This window comes from Symphalangus syndactylus, chromosome 14, assembly GCF_028878055.3.
Source record: "Symphalangus syndactylus isolate Jambi chromosome 14, NHGRI_mSymSyn1-v2.1_pri, whole genome shotgun sequence".
Taxonomy (NCBI): Eukaryota; Metazoa; Chordata; class Mammalia; order Primates; family Hylobatidae; genus Symphalangus; species Symphalangus syndactylus.
In genome coordinates this window covers 65,470,276-65,488,189 of record NC_072436.2, presented here as the reverse complement: position 1 = coordinate 65,488,189, position 17,914 = coordinate 65,470,276, and the positions used below count along the sequence as shown (strand labels likewise).

The 17,914-nt window shown below is 53.7% G+C and overlaps 1 protein-coding gene across 2 annotated transcripts in view; it reads right to left on the bottom strand.

Annotated features, from left to right (window-relative positions):
- Positions 1–7,895: 7,895 nt before the first annotated feature.
- The window catches only part of NT5M (5',3'-nucleotidase, mitochondrial), a 44,305-nt gene continuing 34,286 nt past the window's right edge, over positions 7,896–17,914 (bottom strand). The window contains exons 4-5 of one of the 2 annotated variants that reach the window (XM_055241098.2): positions 10,857–10,971; positions 7,896–8,754 (exon numbers count right to left, since the gene is read on the bottom strand). In XM_055241098.2, coding sequence (XP_055097073.1) covers positions 8,612–8,754; positions 10,857–10,971 — 258 coding nt within the window. In that variant the 3' untranslated portion in view covers positions 7,896–8,611. Of the gene's footprint in view, positions 8,755–10,838; positions 10,972–17,914 lie in introns of both variants that reach the window. The other variant, XM_055241097.2, reaches the window with a different exon arrangement.

Genomic DNA, 17,914 nt, shown 5'->3' with positions numbered 1-17,914 from the left:
AAGCTGCTGCTGACACAGCCCACACTGCCTCCCCGCTGCAGGGAAGTCAGAGCCAGGGCTTGTGCAGAAGGCGCCGGTAAAGACAGGTGAGCGCCAGGTGCAAAGCCACGGGTGAGAGGCATGCGAGGAGCCCCAGGAGCCCAGAGCGCCGGGGAGATGGGGAGGGCCAGGTTCTGAAGGGTCTTCTTCCAGTGCTAAGCTAAGGAGACCCCACTTCATCCCCAACATGACAGGGAGCTGTGGGTGGGCTAGAGGTGCAGCCCGGGGCCTGGCTGAAACCTGCACAAAGCCCTGGCTTGGAAGCAGAGCGACTTTCCTCTTCAGGCCTCCTTAAGGTCTTGCTGGTAGTGGGTGCTTGAGGTTTGTGGCTGGAGACAAGGTTTCTGCTGGCCAAGGGTGAGCCCCCTACCCTGGTAGACTGCTCACGGGTCCTCAGTCTGGCTGGCGCCCTGGGCCCATCAGACATTTGTCCACAGCAGCCCGGGGCGTTAAGGAGAAGAAGAGCTGGCCCAGGAGGCAAGAAAAGCAAGTAGGGAATGGGGCCCTTCCCCCTTCTTTCCCCACAGCTGCCTGTACCCATGCACGCCCCATCATAAGCACGCACGAGCAGTCATTTGAAGGGGGCTGTGCTTCCACCTGGTGGCCACACCAGGACAATGCCCCTGGAAAGACTCCAAGTTCCCGTGGAAGGCCCCTCGATTCCCCATTTAGGACTCCCTCCCCTGAGCCCACCGCCTTGCTTTACAGAGGAAGTCAGTTCCCTCAATCGAGCAGCAACATTCTGGAATACATGTCCCTATTTCCTTCAACCCTTTCTCATGGATGCTGACCCACTCTCATTTGTCAGCAGAGGAAGTCGGCTCAGAGAACAGTCACACAGCAAGTCGATGGCAGCGCTAGGCCCTGTCCTGCAGACTTCTTGTCCCTCTCGCCTCTGAAGCAAACTCTGGGGGCTGAGCTCCCACCCCAGCCTTGTTTGCTGTGTGGCTTGGGGCTTGCCGATGAGCCTCTCTGAGCCCTGGTTTCCTGGGGTTGACACCATGATGCAGGGTGTAGGAAGGGTTAAATGAGGCGCAGGTGTAACAGAATCAGGTGCACATGCAAAAACTCAGATGTGCAAATAACTGTTCCCTATTAACTACAACTAATCACTTTTTTTAATTGCCAGTTAAAATGAACTCAGTCTTTCCATTAAAGTGGTCTTTGGTTTAATTCAGGCTCTTTGGGGGAAGCGCTGAGTCTGTTCAAAGTTTCCATGCCCTGGAGGGGCTGATGATCCCTCTGCGCTTGAGAGGGTCTCCCTCATTTCCTTCCCTGCCACGGGGACATCTGGATCCAGGAGCTGGCTTCTGCTTCAGGGCCCGGCTGTGCTGCCTTGTTTAGGGGGGTGGGCCTCCGCCCTGCCTGCTCCACTATCAAGTTCCTAAAGCTCAGCAAGGGGCCTGCTCCCGAGGCCCAGCCAGTGAAGTCCTGGGGTGCTCTGAGCCCCTCAGGTCTGGCTGCAGCTCCCATCTGACCCCAGACTGCATGGTCCCCTGCAGCCCTCAGCCCCAGCTCACTTCTCCAAGCAGGCAGTTGCCCACCAAAGTTATTGACCGTGGTTCCTCCACAAGCACACAGGATCCCCTGGATTTTCCCTTTCCAGGCTGAGGGAGAGCAGGGGGCCTTGGAGCCCTACCTGGGGCTCACCTGCTCAACCTCTCTCATGCCACGCAGAACCGGCCCCTCACCAGCCAGAGTTTCTGTGGGATTCCTGTTCTCTTGCTTATACCCCCCAACACATACAACTACTATTGAACCAAGACAAATGGGGGTCACTTCGCAGGGCCCTGGCTCATCCTCCAACAGCGTGGCCCCTCCAAGGCTCTCCTCCCACCTAGGACCAAAGGCAGATTTCAGTCTAGTGGGAACTCTCCCCAGGTCATCTCCTTTCTCCCTACCCCATGGACTTCCTGTCCTGGATGACACCTGCCCTACCTTCCCATGAGGTGTTGAGGGTCATCACTTGGCCTGATTGGTAGGAGTGCAGGGAAGAAAACTGGGGCAACAGGAGTTGTCTACAAAGTGCTGTCTCCATTGCATATGTAAGCGCCAGGCCAGTCACATGGTGGAAGATCAATTCGCTCACATCCCCTTCTCCTCACCCTCCCCGGCCCCAAGATGACAACTGAGGCCACCTCAGTGGCTGGGCCTGCCCCTCTGGCCTCTAAGAATTGGCCTGCTCTGGCCTGACCCTTTCTGCCTGTCCTGTGGTTTTGCTGCAAGCTGAGCGCCTGGCACCCCCCTCAGATGGAAGCCCAGCTCCTGACCTCAGGCCCTGCTTTACCCAGGAACACCTGGGGCCCAAGAGAATACCAGGCCAGAGGACAGTGCCAGGAGGCCACAAGCGCAGCCCCAATATGGCCACCGCCTAGGGCAGCCCCGGCAGGCCTGGTCACACAGAGATGGTTCGTGCCATCCCTAACCAGGAACAGCTCCAGAGGGTGGTTCTGTGGCCGTGAAATGTGCTGATCACAGTGGCGGGACACAGTAAGCACTAAGGAAACAGCTATTGTTGGATTGATGCTTGATGGGGTCCCAACAAATGGGAAATCCTGATCCAGAAAACTAAAGAAACCCCACAGTCTTTCGGCCTTGAAGCCCGAGGCCAGCCTGGAGGGCTCCAGTCCGCACCACTTCGGGTGTGTGTGTGTGTGTATGGTGCACACACGTGTGCCCCCTTCATCTCTGCCTTGTCATCCTCATCCCGGCTGCCATCCTTTGAGCCGCATCTATATGCCGGGCACTCAGAGAGAGATGCCCTTAAAATGTCCATTTTGCAATTTAAAAAAACACCCCCACTGAGGCTCAGGTGTAGACGCAGAGCACAGAGGTCTGCGGGGGGGTTGGGATGGGAGTTGGGGAGGCAGCCACCCTTCCTCTGCCCTGGGCTGTGGCTCCTGCTGCTGAACTTCCCTGCCTGGCTGGGCTGCCCCAGGCCTCCCTCCCTCCCCAGCATTTGGGCCCCTCGTGAATGAGGACACATTTTACAGAGTCATGTGACCCCCCTGTGACCACCCAGTGGCCCATGTAAGAAGACCACGCAATGGAACCCAAGGACTGGAAAGTGCCGTTAGTGCCACCCCAGGGTGTACGGGAAGCAGAGCAGGCCCTGCCACAGTTCTCGCCACACAGCAGCCTCTGTCCCCCGCGGCAAACAGGCCACATCCCCAGCCATCTGTGCATTGGAGGGTTTAGACCCAAATGCTGGAAGTAAACTTAATCTGGTGAGACTGCTCCCACGCCTGTCCTCCAGGGCACTGGCCAGAGCCCCTCCAACATGAGTCATCGCCAGCCTGGGCCCGGCTGTTATTGACCTGAATGTCCTGGTGCAAAGCCTGTTCTGCTTATGGTGACTTCAGGCCAGGCCACCCGCCCCCTGAGCCTCGCTGCGAGGCGTCACTGCACTCGTCACAGGCTCTGCTGCCAGGTTTGCTGCCACCACCACCCCTTGCTATTTCTGAGCCCTTTCTACATCATCTGCAACCACCGTGGGCCAGAGCTCAGCTGCTCGCTCGGAGCATGGGCATGGTGCGCCAGCTGCTCTGCCCTCCAGGGAGCGTCCATAGGCCGGGAAGCAGAAGTGGACAGTGCAGTGAGAGAGCAGGAAGGAAGAGAAAGCCTGGTCAGACTGTGTGACCCCCTGGGGGTGAGCGTGCCCTGGGCCTCCCAGGCCGACAAGCTTTGCGCATGTGCACATGGGTGGGTTTGAGCTGCATGTCTGACACACGCAAGTGGAAGTCTGGAACCCGGAAGGGGGCCGAGGAGAGGTGGCGGGGGGTGGGGCGGGCAGCGAGGACCCCGCCCAAGCTGGGTAGGGGCTGCAGTGAGGAAGCAGCCGGGGACTTCGGCCAATTGCCCACTAAGGCTAAAGCTGAAGGGACCCAGCACAAGAACGTCTCACGCTGGGACACGATGGCCCATATGCCACCTGCTAAGGCTCATTAAGGGGTTGCCCTCCGCTGGGGCGGGCTGCCCGAGCACAGCAGAGACCAGCTCCCCACAGCACAGGTGCAAATGGACTGATGAGGGATCCCCAGCGACACATGTGCCCTGGGAAGTGTGTGGTCTGAAGTCCTCACATCCCTCGGAGCCTGGAAGGGGGTGAGTGACAGGACAGAGGCTCAGCAAAGCTGGCCAAGGAATCTGTCCTTCCGAGGCATGGGACACCCTGCTCGGTGTGGGAGTCCCCATCAGCAGCTTGCGCAGCCCCTGGGCCCTCTGGGGTGGAGACGGGTAGAGGGCCCAGACAGAAGGGCTCTGCCACACCGTCCTTCACAAAAACATCTGAGGAAAAGGCCACGTGGACAAAAAGGAGGGCCTCCTGAGAAACACTGAGCAAGGCTGACCCAGGTCAAACGCCACGCGGACTTGGGAACGTCACTGCACCTCCCGAGCCTGCCTCCTCCCCCCACAGGTGGGAATGGCGCTGCCGTGGACTAGAGAAGGATCAGAAGCTTTCCTCACATGCATGGCCTCATCTGGCCTCACGGGGTGAGGACTCATAGCCTAGATGTGTCAAGAAGAGCTGGTGTAGGCTGGGGGACCTGGGCCACTGAGCCCTGGACAGGCCCAGGCTGCCCTCCCCCTGGGCTCAGGCACTCGAGGAGTCCATGCGGGAGATGCCAGGGGTCCCTCAGAAGGTGACCTGTGCTCAGCCCACCCCGGTCAGAACCCCAGGCTCAGGGAACCACGAACCCCGGAGAGGTCTGAGGGCCCAGGAGCAGTGTCCCCATCCTCAGCAGGGTCCCCAGGGTGGGGGCGAGGCCGGGCAGCAGTGGCCCCTCACCGAGGACAGAAGGACACCCTGCACGGACAGGGATGAAAGGCCAAGGGGGAGCCGCATGGGGACAACAAGGCCCCCCCGGCTGGAGGCCCTGCTGCTGAAGAGCAGGTGGGGGAGTCAGATGCCTCCGCCCTCTGGCAGGACAGAGAAACGGGCACATTCCCCACACACCTAAGGGTGCGGCTGCGATTCCTACATGCTCCACAAACCTGCTTTCCCAGCGCCCTCTCCACCTGGGGGATGTCACCCCTTCCAGGGGCTCTGGTCCTAGAGCTCTGAATCTTTCCAATATTTTCAAATGAATCACAACTTTCACCAAGAGCGAAGCCACTGAGAGGCCAGCCTGGTGGATAAGGGAGGGATAGAGCTGACGTGCCATGGGGCAGAACCAGGCCTAGCTCTCCTAGCGTGGGTGGATCTTCTTTTCTGGGGTTCAAAAACTGGTTCTGATGCAAAACACAAGCTTCCCAAGCTTCCAAGAAAGTGACCTTCATTTCAATCAGAATTTTTTTGTTGTTGAGATGGAATTTTCTCTGCCGCCCAGGCTGGAGGGCGGTGGCACGATCTTGGCTCACTGCAACCTCTGCCTCCCGGGTTCAAGTGATTCTCCTGCCTCAGCCTCTCGAGTAGCTGGGATTACAGGTGCCCGCCACCACGCCCAGATAACTTTTGTATTTTTAGTAGAGACAGGGTTTCACCATGTTGGCCAGGCTGGTCTCGAACTCCTGGCCTCAACTGATTCATCCGCCTCAGCCTCCTAAAGTTCTGGGATTACAGGCGTGAGCCACTGCGCCTGGCCTCAATCAGGAGACTGTTGACACGATCACGAATTTGGGGTCTCAGCCGAGGTCAGTGCAGTGGGGACGGTAGTGGGCAGCTGAACATCCAGGTGCAGACGGCACCTCGCTCGTCAACACCTGCTTCCCGTTTCCACCTCAGCAAGCTCCCCCCAGCCCTGGGCCTCTGCAGGGCGCCTCAGCCAGGGGCTGGCCCCTTCTTCCACATGGGAGACCATGCTGGGACCTGAGGCCCTACGGGCCTCCTCCTGCTGCTCCACAGTGCCTCGGCAGCCTCTCAGTCACCCCTTGAAGCGCTTGTCACCGTCACAGCAAGTTGCTTTGAGACCATTTGTCGGGTGGGGCCATGTTCTGAAACATTTTTGCCCCTGCAATTATTTTTTCTTCTTTAAATAAATTATGCGGCTGAAGCAGCTGCCCACCTCGGGGTGAGTGATATTAACAGCAGATAACAAATGCGGCATTTGGAGCATGGAGTTCCTAAACTGACCTTTAAAACTGATGGTAATTATCAGTCTAAAAGGTTTCGGAACTGTCCGTCTTCTGAAGGATTCAGAGCATGTTATTCTTGCGGACGCTTGGTTAGGAGCTGACGGAGACTGCCCAGCCCTGCCCTGCCCTGCCCTAGACTCAACAAAGATCCCCTGGCTGGGGCAAGAGGCAGGAGGGAATGTCCCCCAGTGGTACCCCGCCAAGCCCTGCTCCCCTCTTTGTGGACAGAAGGCCTCAGGGCCCCTCCACAGCTCCCTCGGGGTCCGTGAACACCGCTCTCAGCAACCCGACCCACACCCCTACACCAAGTCGGCCCCCAGGCCCAGGGCTCTCCCTGGGTAGGAGGAAGGAGAAACCAGGATGCAGCTGAGAAAATCCAGACAGGATTTTCTGTCATCAGAAGGATCCCCAGGATGGAAACAAGCCAAGTTGCTTTCTGCACCCCAAGTAATAGTCACCATGTTTTCAGGGTGTGGCTGGCCCCAGGAGTCCCTGTGACTCGAGTCTTCTGATGGGGCAGTCCCTCTCAGGACAGAGGGCGTGGAGCAGGTGGACAGGCCCTGCTGGGGAGGAGTTGCACATTACACATTCTCCTGGCCCTTCATGAGGGGGGACTTTCAGGGCCCCACAGGTAAGACCTCAGACAGCAGGAAGAGGCAGAGGGACTCAGGAGCAGCTGGGTAGCCAGCACCCCAGGGTCAGACTTCCCTCCAGAGCCATGTGGCAAGACAGCGAGGACTCCTCCAACCACCACCCTGCCTGGACCAGATGGTTTCAGATCATGTGATGCAACCCCAACTATATTCCTGGTCCAGCCTCTCCCCTTCACCCCAAAGAAAAATGTCAGTTCAGCGGGTGGGGGGGTGGGGGTGCCGTGGAGATCTGCCTTTGGCCAAGCCTAGAGTTCTTCCTCCCTAAGCTGGGGTGATGGAGCCTGGAGGGGTCCTCCCTACGGTGGGTGATGGAGCCCAAGCTCCTGAGACTATAAGAACAAGAAAACCAAAAAACTCTGCCAACCTTGGGCCATGGGTGCCTTCCCCTTGTCTTCTCTCCTATCTGACCCTGCCTCCAGGGCAGCCCAAAGTATCTCTGTCATATAAGGCAGAGAGGCCTGCCAGGAGGGCCCCAGAGGTGGGGTGAATTAGGGGCGTGGGCAACCCATGTTCCCTTCAAGGGCCATGATGGGAGAGTGGCCAGAGCAGTAAGGGGAAGGGCATAAGGACAAGAAAGTGGTCCCAAAACCTCTCCAAAGGGTAGTGGGGAGGTGGCTGGTTCAAGCTGTCACTTCCCAGTGGGTCAAAAGGAACAGAAGCTGAGGCTCTAACACCAGCCTTCCCCACAGGGCTCCTGCGATCCCACAGAAACTTGGCCTTGGGAGAATGGAGGACGGGGGACCCTGCTCTGGGGCACTGGGGCAGGTGCGGGAAGGAGGCACTTGAGAGAGCAACCAAGTGTCTGGAGCCCATCTCCTAAACCTCACCAACCAGAGGGGGTGGGTGGCCTGAGGAGACCACCGCTAAGACCCATCTCCTAAGCCTCACTAACCGGATCGAGTGGGTGGCCCAAGGAGGCCACCGCTAAGACCCACCTAAGTCTCACCAACGAGAGTGGGTGGGTGGCCCGAGGAGACCACTGCTAGGGCCCACCCTGCGACGCATGGGCTGAAGTCATGCCTTCCTCTGCCTGTCTTCAATGCAGTGGAACTGCCCAGACACGTATAAGACCTGAAGCTGGGTCCCCAGGGGGGCAGACGCTAGAGGATCTTGGGGCAGGCCACAGCCTTGAGCTACACACATGAACAGCATTTATTTTTCATGCACTCAACACATGTTCAAGCCTACGGACTCTATGCTGGGCCCTGAGCAGGGCCCTGGGAACAGAGGTGTGAGAAACCTCTGAGCTGGTCGAGGCCAGGGCCAGTATCGTTCCCCAGCACAGAGCCTGGTGGCCGCTGTCACCTAGTGAGTGTTTGCTGAATACACAGAAGGTCATGTGGGGTGAGCAGGTTGGGCAGGGCAGCCGGAATAAGGGGTGCTGTGGCTGAGACCATGAGGGGCTCATCCCCACCTGGAAGCACCTCAGTCGCTGGGTTCCTGGTCCTCCTTGCTGATGGCTACAGACTCTGGGAACAGGGAACCCCCCTCTGCCTCAGAGAACTTGCCTAGGGAGTGGAGACGGCCGCCAGCCCCCTGAACAGTGGCCTCGACTCCTCCCTGTCCTGAGCCCCTGGGCTTCTGGCAGCTTGGAGCCTGCTGCCTGAGGTCAAGCTGAATGGCCTGGGACCACGTGTCTATGTCCAAGCGCCCAGAGGGCCCAGCCCTGCCCCATGATCAGGTTAAGGCCTGGCAGGGCTGGGGAAGGGAAGGGACATGCAGCAGGAGGTCATGGGGCCCAGGAGTCTAGGAGGGACTCCCAGACAAGTGTACTGGCCCCACAGGCCCCGAGCTGGGAGCCCTGAGGTCAGAGCCCCACAGAGGAGCCTGAAGCACAGTCCAGCTCAGCAGGGCCGCTTGCTGTCCAGAATGGCCTTCCAGTCGTCCGCCCACGAGTGCAGCCTGCGGCGGGGGGGCTGTAGCTGCAGGTGCTGGTTGTGGCAAGCAGTGAAGAGGACATGCTCCCAGCGGGGGGTTGGCTCGGCCCCTGTGGGTGGGAAAGTGGCACTCAGCTCAGCAGTGGAGACCTGGGGCGCAGCTGCCTAGGGTGGAAACCTGGGTATCCAGGCAGGCATCTGGCCTCGCCGAAACTTGTTTCCTCTGTAAAGTGGTGACTGCACGCACACCTGCCTCGCAACAGGTGTGAGGATGGCACGAGATGCGGCAAGGAGGCCCTCAGCACGTGCAGCCAGTGCTCGGTCAACAGGACTGTGTGGGCCGCCGTCACCACCAGCACTGCCAAGGGACATGCGCCCCGCCATCCCGATGGCTTATACCACACGGTGTTCCCTGACTTCCCTCTCCGTGCCCCGCCATCCTGATGGCTTACACCACACGGTGTCCCCTGACTTCCCTCTCCGTGCCCCGCCATCCTGATGGCTTACACCACACGGTGTCCCCTGACTTCCCTCTCCGTGCCCCGCCATCCTGATGGCTTACACCACACGGTGTCCCCTGACTTCCCTCTCCGTGCCCCGCCATCCTGATGGCTTACACCACATGGTGTCCCCTGACTTCCCTCTCCGTGCCCCGCCATCCTGATGGCTTACACCACATGGTGTCCCCTGACTTCCCTCTCCATGCCCGCCATCCTGCTGGCCCAGTGTGGGAAGGCCGGGTGGCACCAGCTCTGCAGCTCACCAGCCACTGACCACAGGCCCCTACAGCCTCTCCAGGCCTCAATCCCTCGTGTCCACACTGGTGCTGCTGGTGAGACGCCACCCCTTTGGGTTATACACCCGCCCCCAGCAACCTGTGGCTGGAGATGGAGGCCAAGCCAGCCTTTGGGCCCTCAAGGTCATGGCCCCCCACAGGCCACTGTCTGCCCTGACTCTGGCAGGAACCCACGAGGCTGGGGAGGGTGGGGTGGGGTGGGTACACTCGTGGAGTCCACCCTCTGGATGCAGTGATGGAGGTGGGCATGTTTCCCAAGCCAGTTCTAAAACAATCAGGGAAAAAACAGAATGTATATTCCCACTGGGGTGTCCAAAAGACTCGACCTGAAACTACTGACGGCTACCAGGAGGAGGATGTCGAAAACCAGGCCAGGGCAGAGCCAGGAGGCAAAGAAACAACACTCACGGGCAGTTTCAACGCCTAGATTTGGCCGGCCGAAGCCCTCCTCACCCCTCTTTCCAGTTAGGTAAACCAAAAAACTTCCCCTCTCCTGTGCTGTGTTGTGTTTTGTTTTGTTTTCTCGAGACAGGGTCTTACTCTGTCACCAGGACTGGAATGCAGTGGTGCAATCACAACTCGCTGCAGCCTCTACCTCCCCAGCTCAGGTGATTTTCCCACCTCAGCCTCCAGAGTAGCAGGGACCACAGGCATGCACCACCATGACCAGCTAATTTTTTTTTTTTTTTTTTTTTGTAGAGACAGGGAGTCTCACCACATTGCCCAGGCTGGTCTCCAACTCCCAGGCTCAAACAATCCTTCCACTTCAGCCCCTGAAGTAGCTGGGACTACAGGCATGCACCACCATGCCCAGATAATTTTTGTATTTTTTGCAGAGAGTCTCGCTATGTTGGCTAGGCTGGTTTCACACTCCTGGGCTCAAGCCATCCACCCGCATCAGCCTCCCAAATTACAGGTGTGAGTCGCCACGCCCGTCTCCCTCTCGTTTCTATGGCAGTTCAAGGTTGACTGGCTTGTTTGGTTTTTGGGAGGGGGGTCTTCTGTCCCAACCCATCTTCCCCGCAGGAGCTCTGCTCTGCCCTCCTGTCATTCATTGCATCAGTCCACATTGCTTTTGGGGGAAAAAATGGGTTTTGTTGCTAAAAACAAACATTTGGAAACCAGAGTTGAGTCCCCATGTTACATGAGGAAGACAAGGCTTTGAAGCTGAAGGGACTTCCCCAAGGCCACCCCTCAAGCTAACCTTAGAGCTGGCACCCACTCCTCCCAGCTCCCAGGAGCACCAGGCCACAGCCCATACAGAGGGGGCCTTGTCTTCCCGAAGGGGAGGGGCTCAGTGCCTGGCAAACAGCTGGTGACTAAGTGGGGCAGGAAGCAACTGAGTGCTCACTGCCCAGGAGAAGGGGGCCAAGGCTGGGGCCCTCCCCACGTGCTCACCTGTCGCAGGCCACTTGCCTGTGATGTCTGGCCGGTCATCTATGAGAAGGTCAGCAGAGACCACGGTCTTGTCTCTGGTCAGCACAATCTGCTCCAGAAAGTCAGGGCCGAAGTACTTCTCCACCCAGGCATACTGGACGCAAACAGGCGGGGGTGGGTGGTGAGAAGAAAGTGACATCAGACCTGGGAGCCGACCAAGAGCTGAGGGCAGGGGTCAGCCTAGATCTCAGCTAACAGGCAGGGAGGGACGGAGGCCTGACACCAAGGCCCAGCGCCAGGCAGTCAGTGCTGGGAGGGAGTCCAGCCCAGGATGCCAGCACTCAGGGAGCATGCATGGCGGGTCCACACCCCAGTAGCTAGAAAGCAGCAGAGTCACGACAAACCCAGCCCTGTCCCCCCTTCACACCCAGCGAACACTGCACAGCATAACCCAAACACAGGGAGCAGAGGGCGGCCGTGTGTGCCACCCCTGCCACCTGCTGGGCCACTGCCACCTCCTGCCCCACATGCATGTGGGCAGTGTGTTCTGTTAGGCACTGAAGAAAGAAAACCAAGACAAAAAGCAGTTCCTACCCTCAGGGAGCTTACAGCTGAGGAGACAGTGGTCAAGGCCCTCTTAAACAATGGTTACATAACACCTCGGACAGGCCTACAAAGAAGCCACAGGCTGCCCAAGGAAGGCTTTCTTCAGGACAGGCAAGCTGACCACAGGGGCACCCCTAGCACACAGCACGTTCTAGGCGCTAATGGACATGGGGCAGGGTGTGTCTGGGCCGATGGATAGCAAACTGGGGTGCTGGTGCTCCCCAGGGGGCGGGGAGCAGACCGGGGCCTGGCAAGCCACCAGCATCCTCTCGCCACTGGTAGCCTCTCGGCATCCTTTCCCTTTTCCTCGATTCCGGGGAAATTGACTTTTTCCTATAGGGTAGCTGGTCCTGGCTGCTCTCACCACCCCAGTGCAGCCAGGGGTGGGCATGGCCTAAGCATGGCACCTGCTCTGGCCCATGGGCCCCAGGCACCCTGACTGAGCCCTGCCCAGCTCCAGGCTGTCTCTACAGCCACCCAGATTCCAACACCTTTGTTGATTTCTGACATTGGCAACCAACGCCTTAACTCACAGACCCTGTTACAACTACAGAGGTTAACCAGCAGCAGATTTTAAGCAGAGGAGGGGCAGGACTGGATGCACTTTTCCCCAAAGCTCCTCTGGTTCCTGCATAAACAAACAGAAATACTGAGTGACCCAGGCTGCGCAGGGAGCTCAGGGCATCAGCTGCCACCCTGGGGCAGAGCCGGGCAGGTCCTTGCCCTCTCAGGGACTCCGTTTTTCCCTGTGTATGACAAGGGGATGGGACACGGGTGCCTTAGGGTGGCTTTCTTCCAGTTGGAGGTCGCTTCAGGAGTTCCACTTCACAAAGGCAGACACTGCATGACCCTCTGCAACCGGCCAGCACACAGGACATGAGAAAAGGGCCGGATCTGCAGAGCAGACCAGCCCTACCACTGTCTCAGCGCCACCTTTCCCTGTGGCCACCTCGCTTGCCACGCCCACCCACAACAACCTCCTCTCACTGCTTGACTGTATTATGCTTTTTCCTGCTCAGAGCCTCAAATGTGCCATTTCCTCTGACTGGAACATTCCTTCATGGACACGTGCACACATGCACACACGAGACATGTGCACACACACATGCACACACACACACGCGTATGCACAGGGCCCTTCTCCTAGCCCAGTGAGCACCTATCCTTCTAAAGCTGTCACCTCCTCAGCCTTCCCTGAGCCTTCCCAGTCTAATTGTCCTTCCTAGCAATGTCACAGTCGGAGCTATACATCTCTATAACTTACTTCACATCTGCCCCACAGGACTGTAAATTGCTGGTGCAGGCTGGATGGGGAGCAAGAACCTGGGGCTAACATTTTTAGCAGACCTACTCCATAGGCATGCAGTGTCCGCCATCGTATCTAAGCCTCACAGCAACCTTCCAAGTAGCCAAACTTTCCTTACTTGTGTAGTAATTTAGCCAATATTGCATGAGGTACAGTTCCAGGAACCAGAGAGACAACGGTCAACAGGAGACCCATGGAGTGCACATAGCAGGAGGAGGCACACAGGCCACAGACAACGCCAGCCAGGGGGCAAGGGCTCTGCAGTCAGCACAGAGCTCCAGCCTCACACAGAGGCCTCACTGCAAAGGCGCCATCTGCTCTGGACCCGACTGACAAGGCGGCCAGCTCTCCGCAGGTCGGCAAGGACATTCCAGGCAGAGGGAACAACAAACACTGATGTTCCAAGGCAGGCCGGTGCTCAGGTGTTTGAGGAATGGGGAAAACCCTAGAGTGTGGCTGGAACATGGAAAATCTGGGAGTGTGGGAAGAGAAGGGTCAGGTTTTGTTTTTTTAATTTCCACTGCATTGTGACCAATGCTTTTGTAAGATATGAAATCAAATCATGTGCCTGAACACTGCATCACTAACAAATTGCCATGAACGTTTCCAATCACACACACCCAGTTTGCGTGTTTCATCTTGGACCGGCGCCACTCTGCAGACAAAATACGGAGCTGCTCTGCAGAAAGGGTTTGCGTGGGAAAATGATGTGCCACGACAGTGGTGACGAGATCCCGTACAGATGAAGAAACGGAGGCTCAGAGAGGGTCTGTGACTTAGCAGGGGTCACATAAATGGCAAAACAAAGTGGGCTGTTTGTATTGAGTTGTGAGAATAGTTAATGTATTCTAGAAACCAGTCCTTTATCAGACAATGCATTTTGCAAATATTTTTTCATGATCTGTGATTTGTCTTTTCATTTTCTGAACGTGCCTTTTGAAGAGCAGAAGTTTTACACTTTTAGCTTTTATATGTATATATGTATTTAACCCATTTGGGGTTTTTTTTTTTTTTAGAGACAGTCTTGCTCTGTCACCCAGGCTGGAGTGCAATGGCGCGATCTCGGCTCACTGCAACCTCTACCTCCCGGGTTCAAGTGATTCTCCTGCCTCAGCCTCCCAAGTAGCTAGGATCACAGGCGCCCGCCACCATTCCCGGCTAAGTTTTTTGTATTTTTAGTAGAGACAGGGTTTCACCATGTTGGCCAGGCTGGTCTTGAACTCCTGAACTTGTGATCCACCCACCTCAGCCTCCCAAAGTGCTGGGATTACAGGCATGACCCACTGTACCCAGCCAGGGTTAAATTATATATAGTAAGAGGTAAAAATAGAAGAGGGCATGGGGTTCCCCATGAGCCTCCTGGAGCCCAGCCATGAGCACTTTTGTGGCCACTGCGCACAGATACCACCAGCTTCTCACATGAGTATCTCTATCCCTCAGCAGGTTGTCTGGTCCCTGTGTGGTGACACAGGGATGAAAACAGCATCTACCTCGTGGGGGCCTTTGGGGATTTAGTGGAAAATTATGCATCAAAGTCTCAGTACTGCACCTGGCACACAGAAAGTCTTCAGAAAAAGGATTCTAGCTTTTTGACTTACCCTCAAAATTAGGCCCTAAGTCTGGTTCTGATACATATGAGCTGGGGACCTTGGGCAAGCCAGTGACTTCCACTGTGAGGTCAGTTTCCTCACAGTGTTGCCGGTATGATCAAATAAAAAACTGTGAGGACACCTGGAGTAATGCCTGATACAGACGTACTAAATAAATGTAATTATTATAACTAGACTTTCATAGCCCCAAATCATCTACATAAAGCAACTAGAACTATTAATTTGGCAAAGTAACAGGATACAAGGTCAATATAAAAAAATCACATGTATTTTTGGAATAAAACTAGAAGTCAATAACGAGGAATTTTGGAAACTATGCAAACACATAGACATTAAACAACATGCTCCTGAATGAAGTGGGTCAATGAAGAAATGAAGGAAATTGAAAAATTTATTGAAACACATGATAATGGAAGCACAACATACCAAAACCTATGGGATGCAGCAAAAGCAGTACTAAGAGGGAAGTTTATAGCTATAAGTGCCACATCAAAAAAGAAGAAAATGCTTTTGTGGGGGCCTGAATTTTAAAAAAATAAAAAAAGAAGAAGAAAAACTTCAAGTAAACAACCTAATGATGCATCCTAAAGAAACAGAAAAACAAGAACAGGCCAGGCATGGTGGCTCACGCTTATAATCCCAGCACTTTGAGAGGCCGAGGCAGACAGATCACAAAGTCAGGAGATCGAGACCAGCCTAGCCAACAAGGTGAAACCCTGTCTCTACTAAAAAAACAAAAATAAGCTGGGCATGGTGGCACTTGCCTGTAGTCCCAGCTACTTGAGAGGCTAAGGCATGAGAATCGCCTGAACCCAGGAGGCAGAGGTTGCAGTGAGCCGAGACTGTGCCACTGCATTCCAGCCTGGGTGACACAGCAAGGCTCCGTCTCAAAATTTGAAAAAAAGAAAAGAAAGAAAAGAAATAACAAAGATCAGAGCAGAAATAAATGAATATGAAATAAAAAAATACAAAAGATTGGTTTTGTGAAAAGAAACAAAAAGTTGGTTTTTTGGAAAGGTAAACAAAATGACAAACCTTTAGCCAGACTAAGAAAAAAAGAGAGAAGACCCAAATAAATAAAATCAGAGATGACAAAGGAAACATTACAACTGATATTACAGAAATTAAAGGATCATTGGTGGCTACTATGAGCAACTACATGCCAATACATTAGAAAATCTAGAGGAAATGGACAAATTCCTAGATACATGCAATCTACCAAGATTGAACCATGAAGAAATCCAAAACAAACAGACCAATAACAAGTAACAATAACTGAAGCCATAATAAAAAGTCTCCCAGCAAAGAAAAGGCCGGGACCCAATAGCTTCACTGCTGAATTCTACCAAACACTTAAATAACTAATACCAATCCTACTTAAACTATTCAGAAATATACAGAAGGAAGGAATACTTCCAAACTTATTCTGTGAAGCCAGTATTACCGTGATACCAAAACCAGACAAAAACACATCAAAAAAAAAAAAAAGAAAGAAAACTATAGGCCAATATCACTGATAAAAACTGATGCAAAAATCCTCAACAAAATATTAGCAAATGGAATTCAACAACACATTAAAAAGATCATCTGGCATGACCAAGTGGGACTTATCCCAGGGATTCAAGGATAGTTCAGCAAATGCAAATCAATTAATGTGATATATCATATCAACAGAATGAAAGACAAAAAACATATGATTATTTCAATTGGTGCTGAAAAGGTATTTGATAAAATTCAGTATCCTTTCATGATAAAAACCCTCAAAAAACTGGGTATGTAAGGAACATACCACAACATAATAAAAGCCATATATGACAGACCTATATATGGCTAGTATCATACTGAATGGGGAAAAACTGAAAGCCTTTCCTCTAGGACCAGGAACATGACAAGAATGCCTACTTTCACCACTGTGATTCAACATAGTACTGGAAGTCCTCGTTAGAGCAATCAGACAAGAGAAAGAAATAAAAAGCATCCAAATTAGAAAGGAAGAAGTCAAATTATCCTTGTTTGCAGATGACATGATCTTGTATTCGGAAAAACCTAAAGACTACACCAAAAAACTACTAGAACTGATAAAGTCAGCAAAGTTGCAGGATACAATATCTCCTGAAAAAAACAGCAACAATCCTGAAAAAAACAGGAACAATCTGAAAAAAAATTAAGAATCCCATTGAAAATAGCTACAAATAAAATACCTAAGAATTAACCCAAATGAAAGAGCTCTACACTGTAAACTATAAAACACTGATAGAAGAAATTGAAGACACAAAAAGTGGAAAGATATTCATTCCATGTCCATGGATTAGAAGAATAAATATAGTTAAAATGTTCATACTACCCAAAGCAATTTACAGATTTAATGCAATCCCTATAAAATACCAATGACAGGCCGGGCGCGGTGGCTCACGCCTGTAATCCCAGCACTTTGGGAGGCCGAGGTGGGCAGATCATGAGGTCAGGAGATCGAGATCATCCTGGCTAACACGGTGAAACCCCATCTCTACTAAAAAATACAAAAAATTAGCTGGGTGTGGTGGTGGGCACCTGTAGTCCCAGCTACTTGGGAGGCTGAGGCAGGAGAATGGTGTGAACCTGGGAGGTGGAGCTTGCAGTGAGCCGAGATCACGCCACTGCACTCCAGCCTGGGTGACAGAGTAAGACTCCATCTCAAAAAAAAAAAAAAAAAAAATACCAATGACATTCTTCACAGAAATAGAAAAAACAACCCTAACATTTACACAGAACCACAAAAATTCCAGAATAGCCAGAGCTATCCTAAGCGAAAGGAACAAAACTGGAAAAATCACATTACCTGACTTTAAATTATACTACAAAGCTACAGTATCCCAAATGGCATGTTACTGGCATAAAAACAGACACATAGATCAGTGGATAAGAATACAGAACCAGGCCAGGTGCAGTGGCTCATGCCTGAAATCCCAGCACTTTGGGAGGCCGAGGCGGGCGGATAGCCTGAGGTCAGGAGTTCAAGACCAGTCTGGCTAACATGGTGAAACCCCATCTCTACTAAAAATACAAAAATTAGCTGGGCGTGGTGGCATATGCCTGTAGTCCCAGCTACTCCAGAGGCTGAGGCAGGAGAATCACTTGAACCCGGGAGGCGGAGATTGCAGTGAGCCGAGATGGTGCCACTGCACTCCCGCCTGGGCGACAGAGTAAGACTCCATCTCAAAAAAAAAAGAATACAGAACCCACAGATAAATCCATATATCTAACTTGAACTCATTTTTGACAAAGGTGCCAAGAATATACACTGGGGAAAGAACAGTCTCTTCAATAAATGGCACTGGAAAACTGGATATCCATATGCAAAAGAATGAAACTAGACCCCTATCTCTTGCCATATACAAGAACTACTAAAAGAAAACATTGGGGAAACTCTCCAGGACATTGGTCTGGACGAAGATTTCTTGAATAGTACCCCAAAAGCACAGGCAACCAAAGCAAACACGGACAAATGGGATCACATCCAGTTAAAAAGCTTCTGCACAGCAAAGGATACAGTCAACAAAGTGAAAAGACAACCCACGGAATGGCAGAAAGTATTT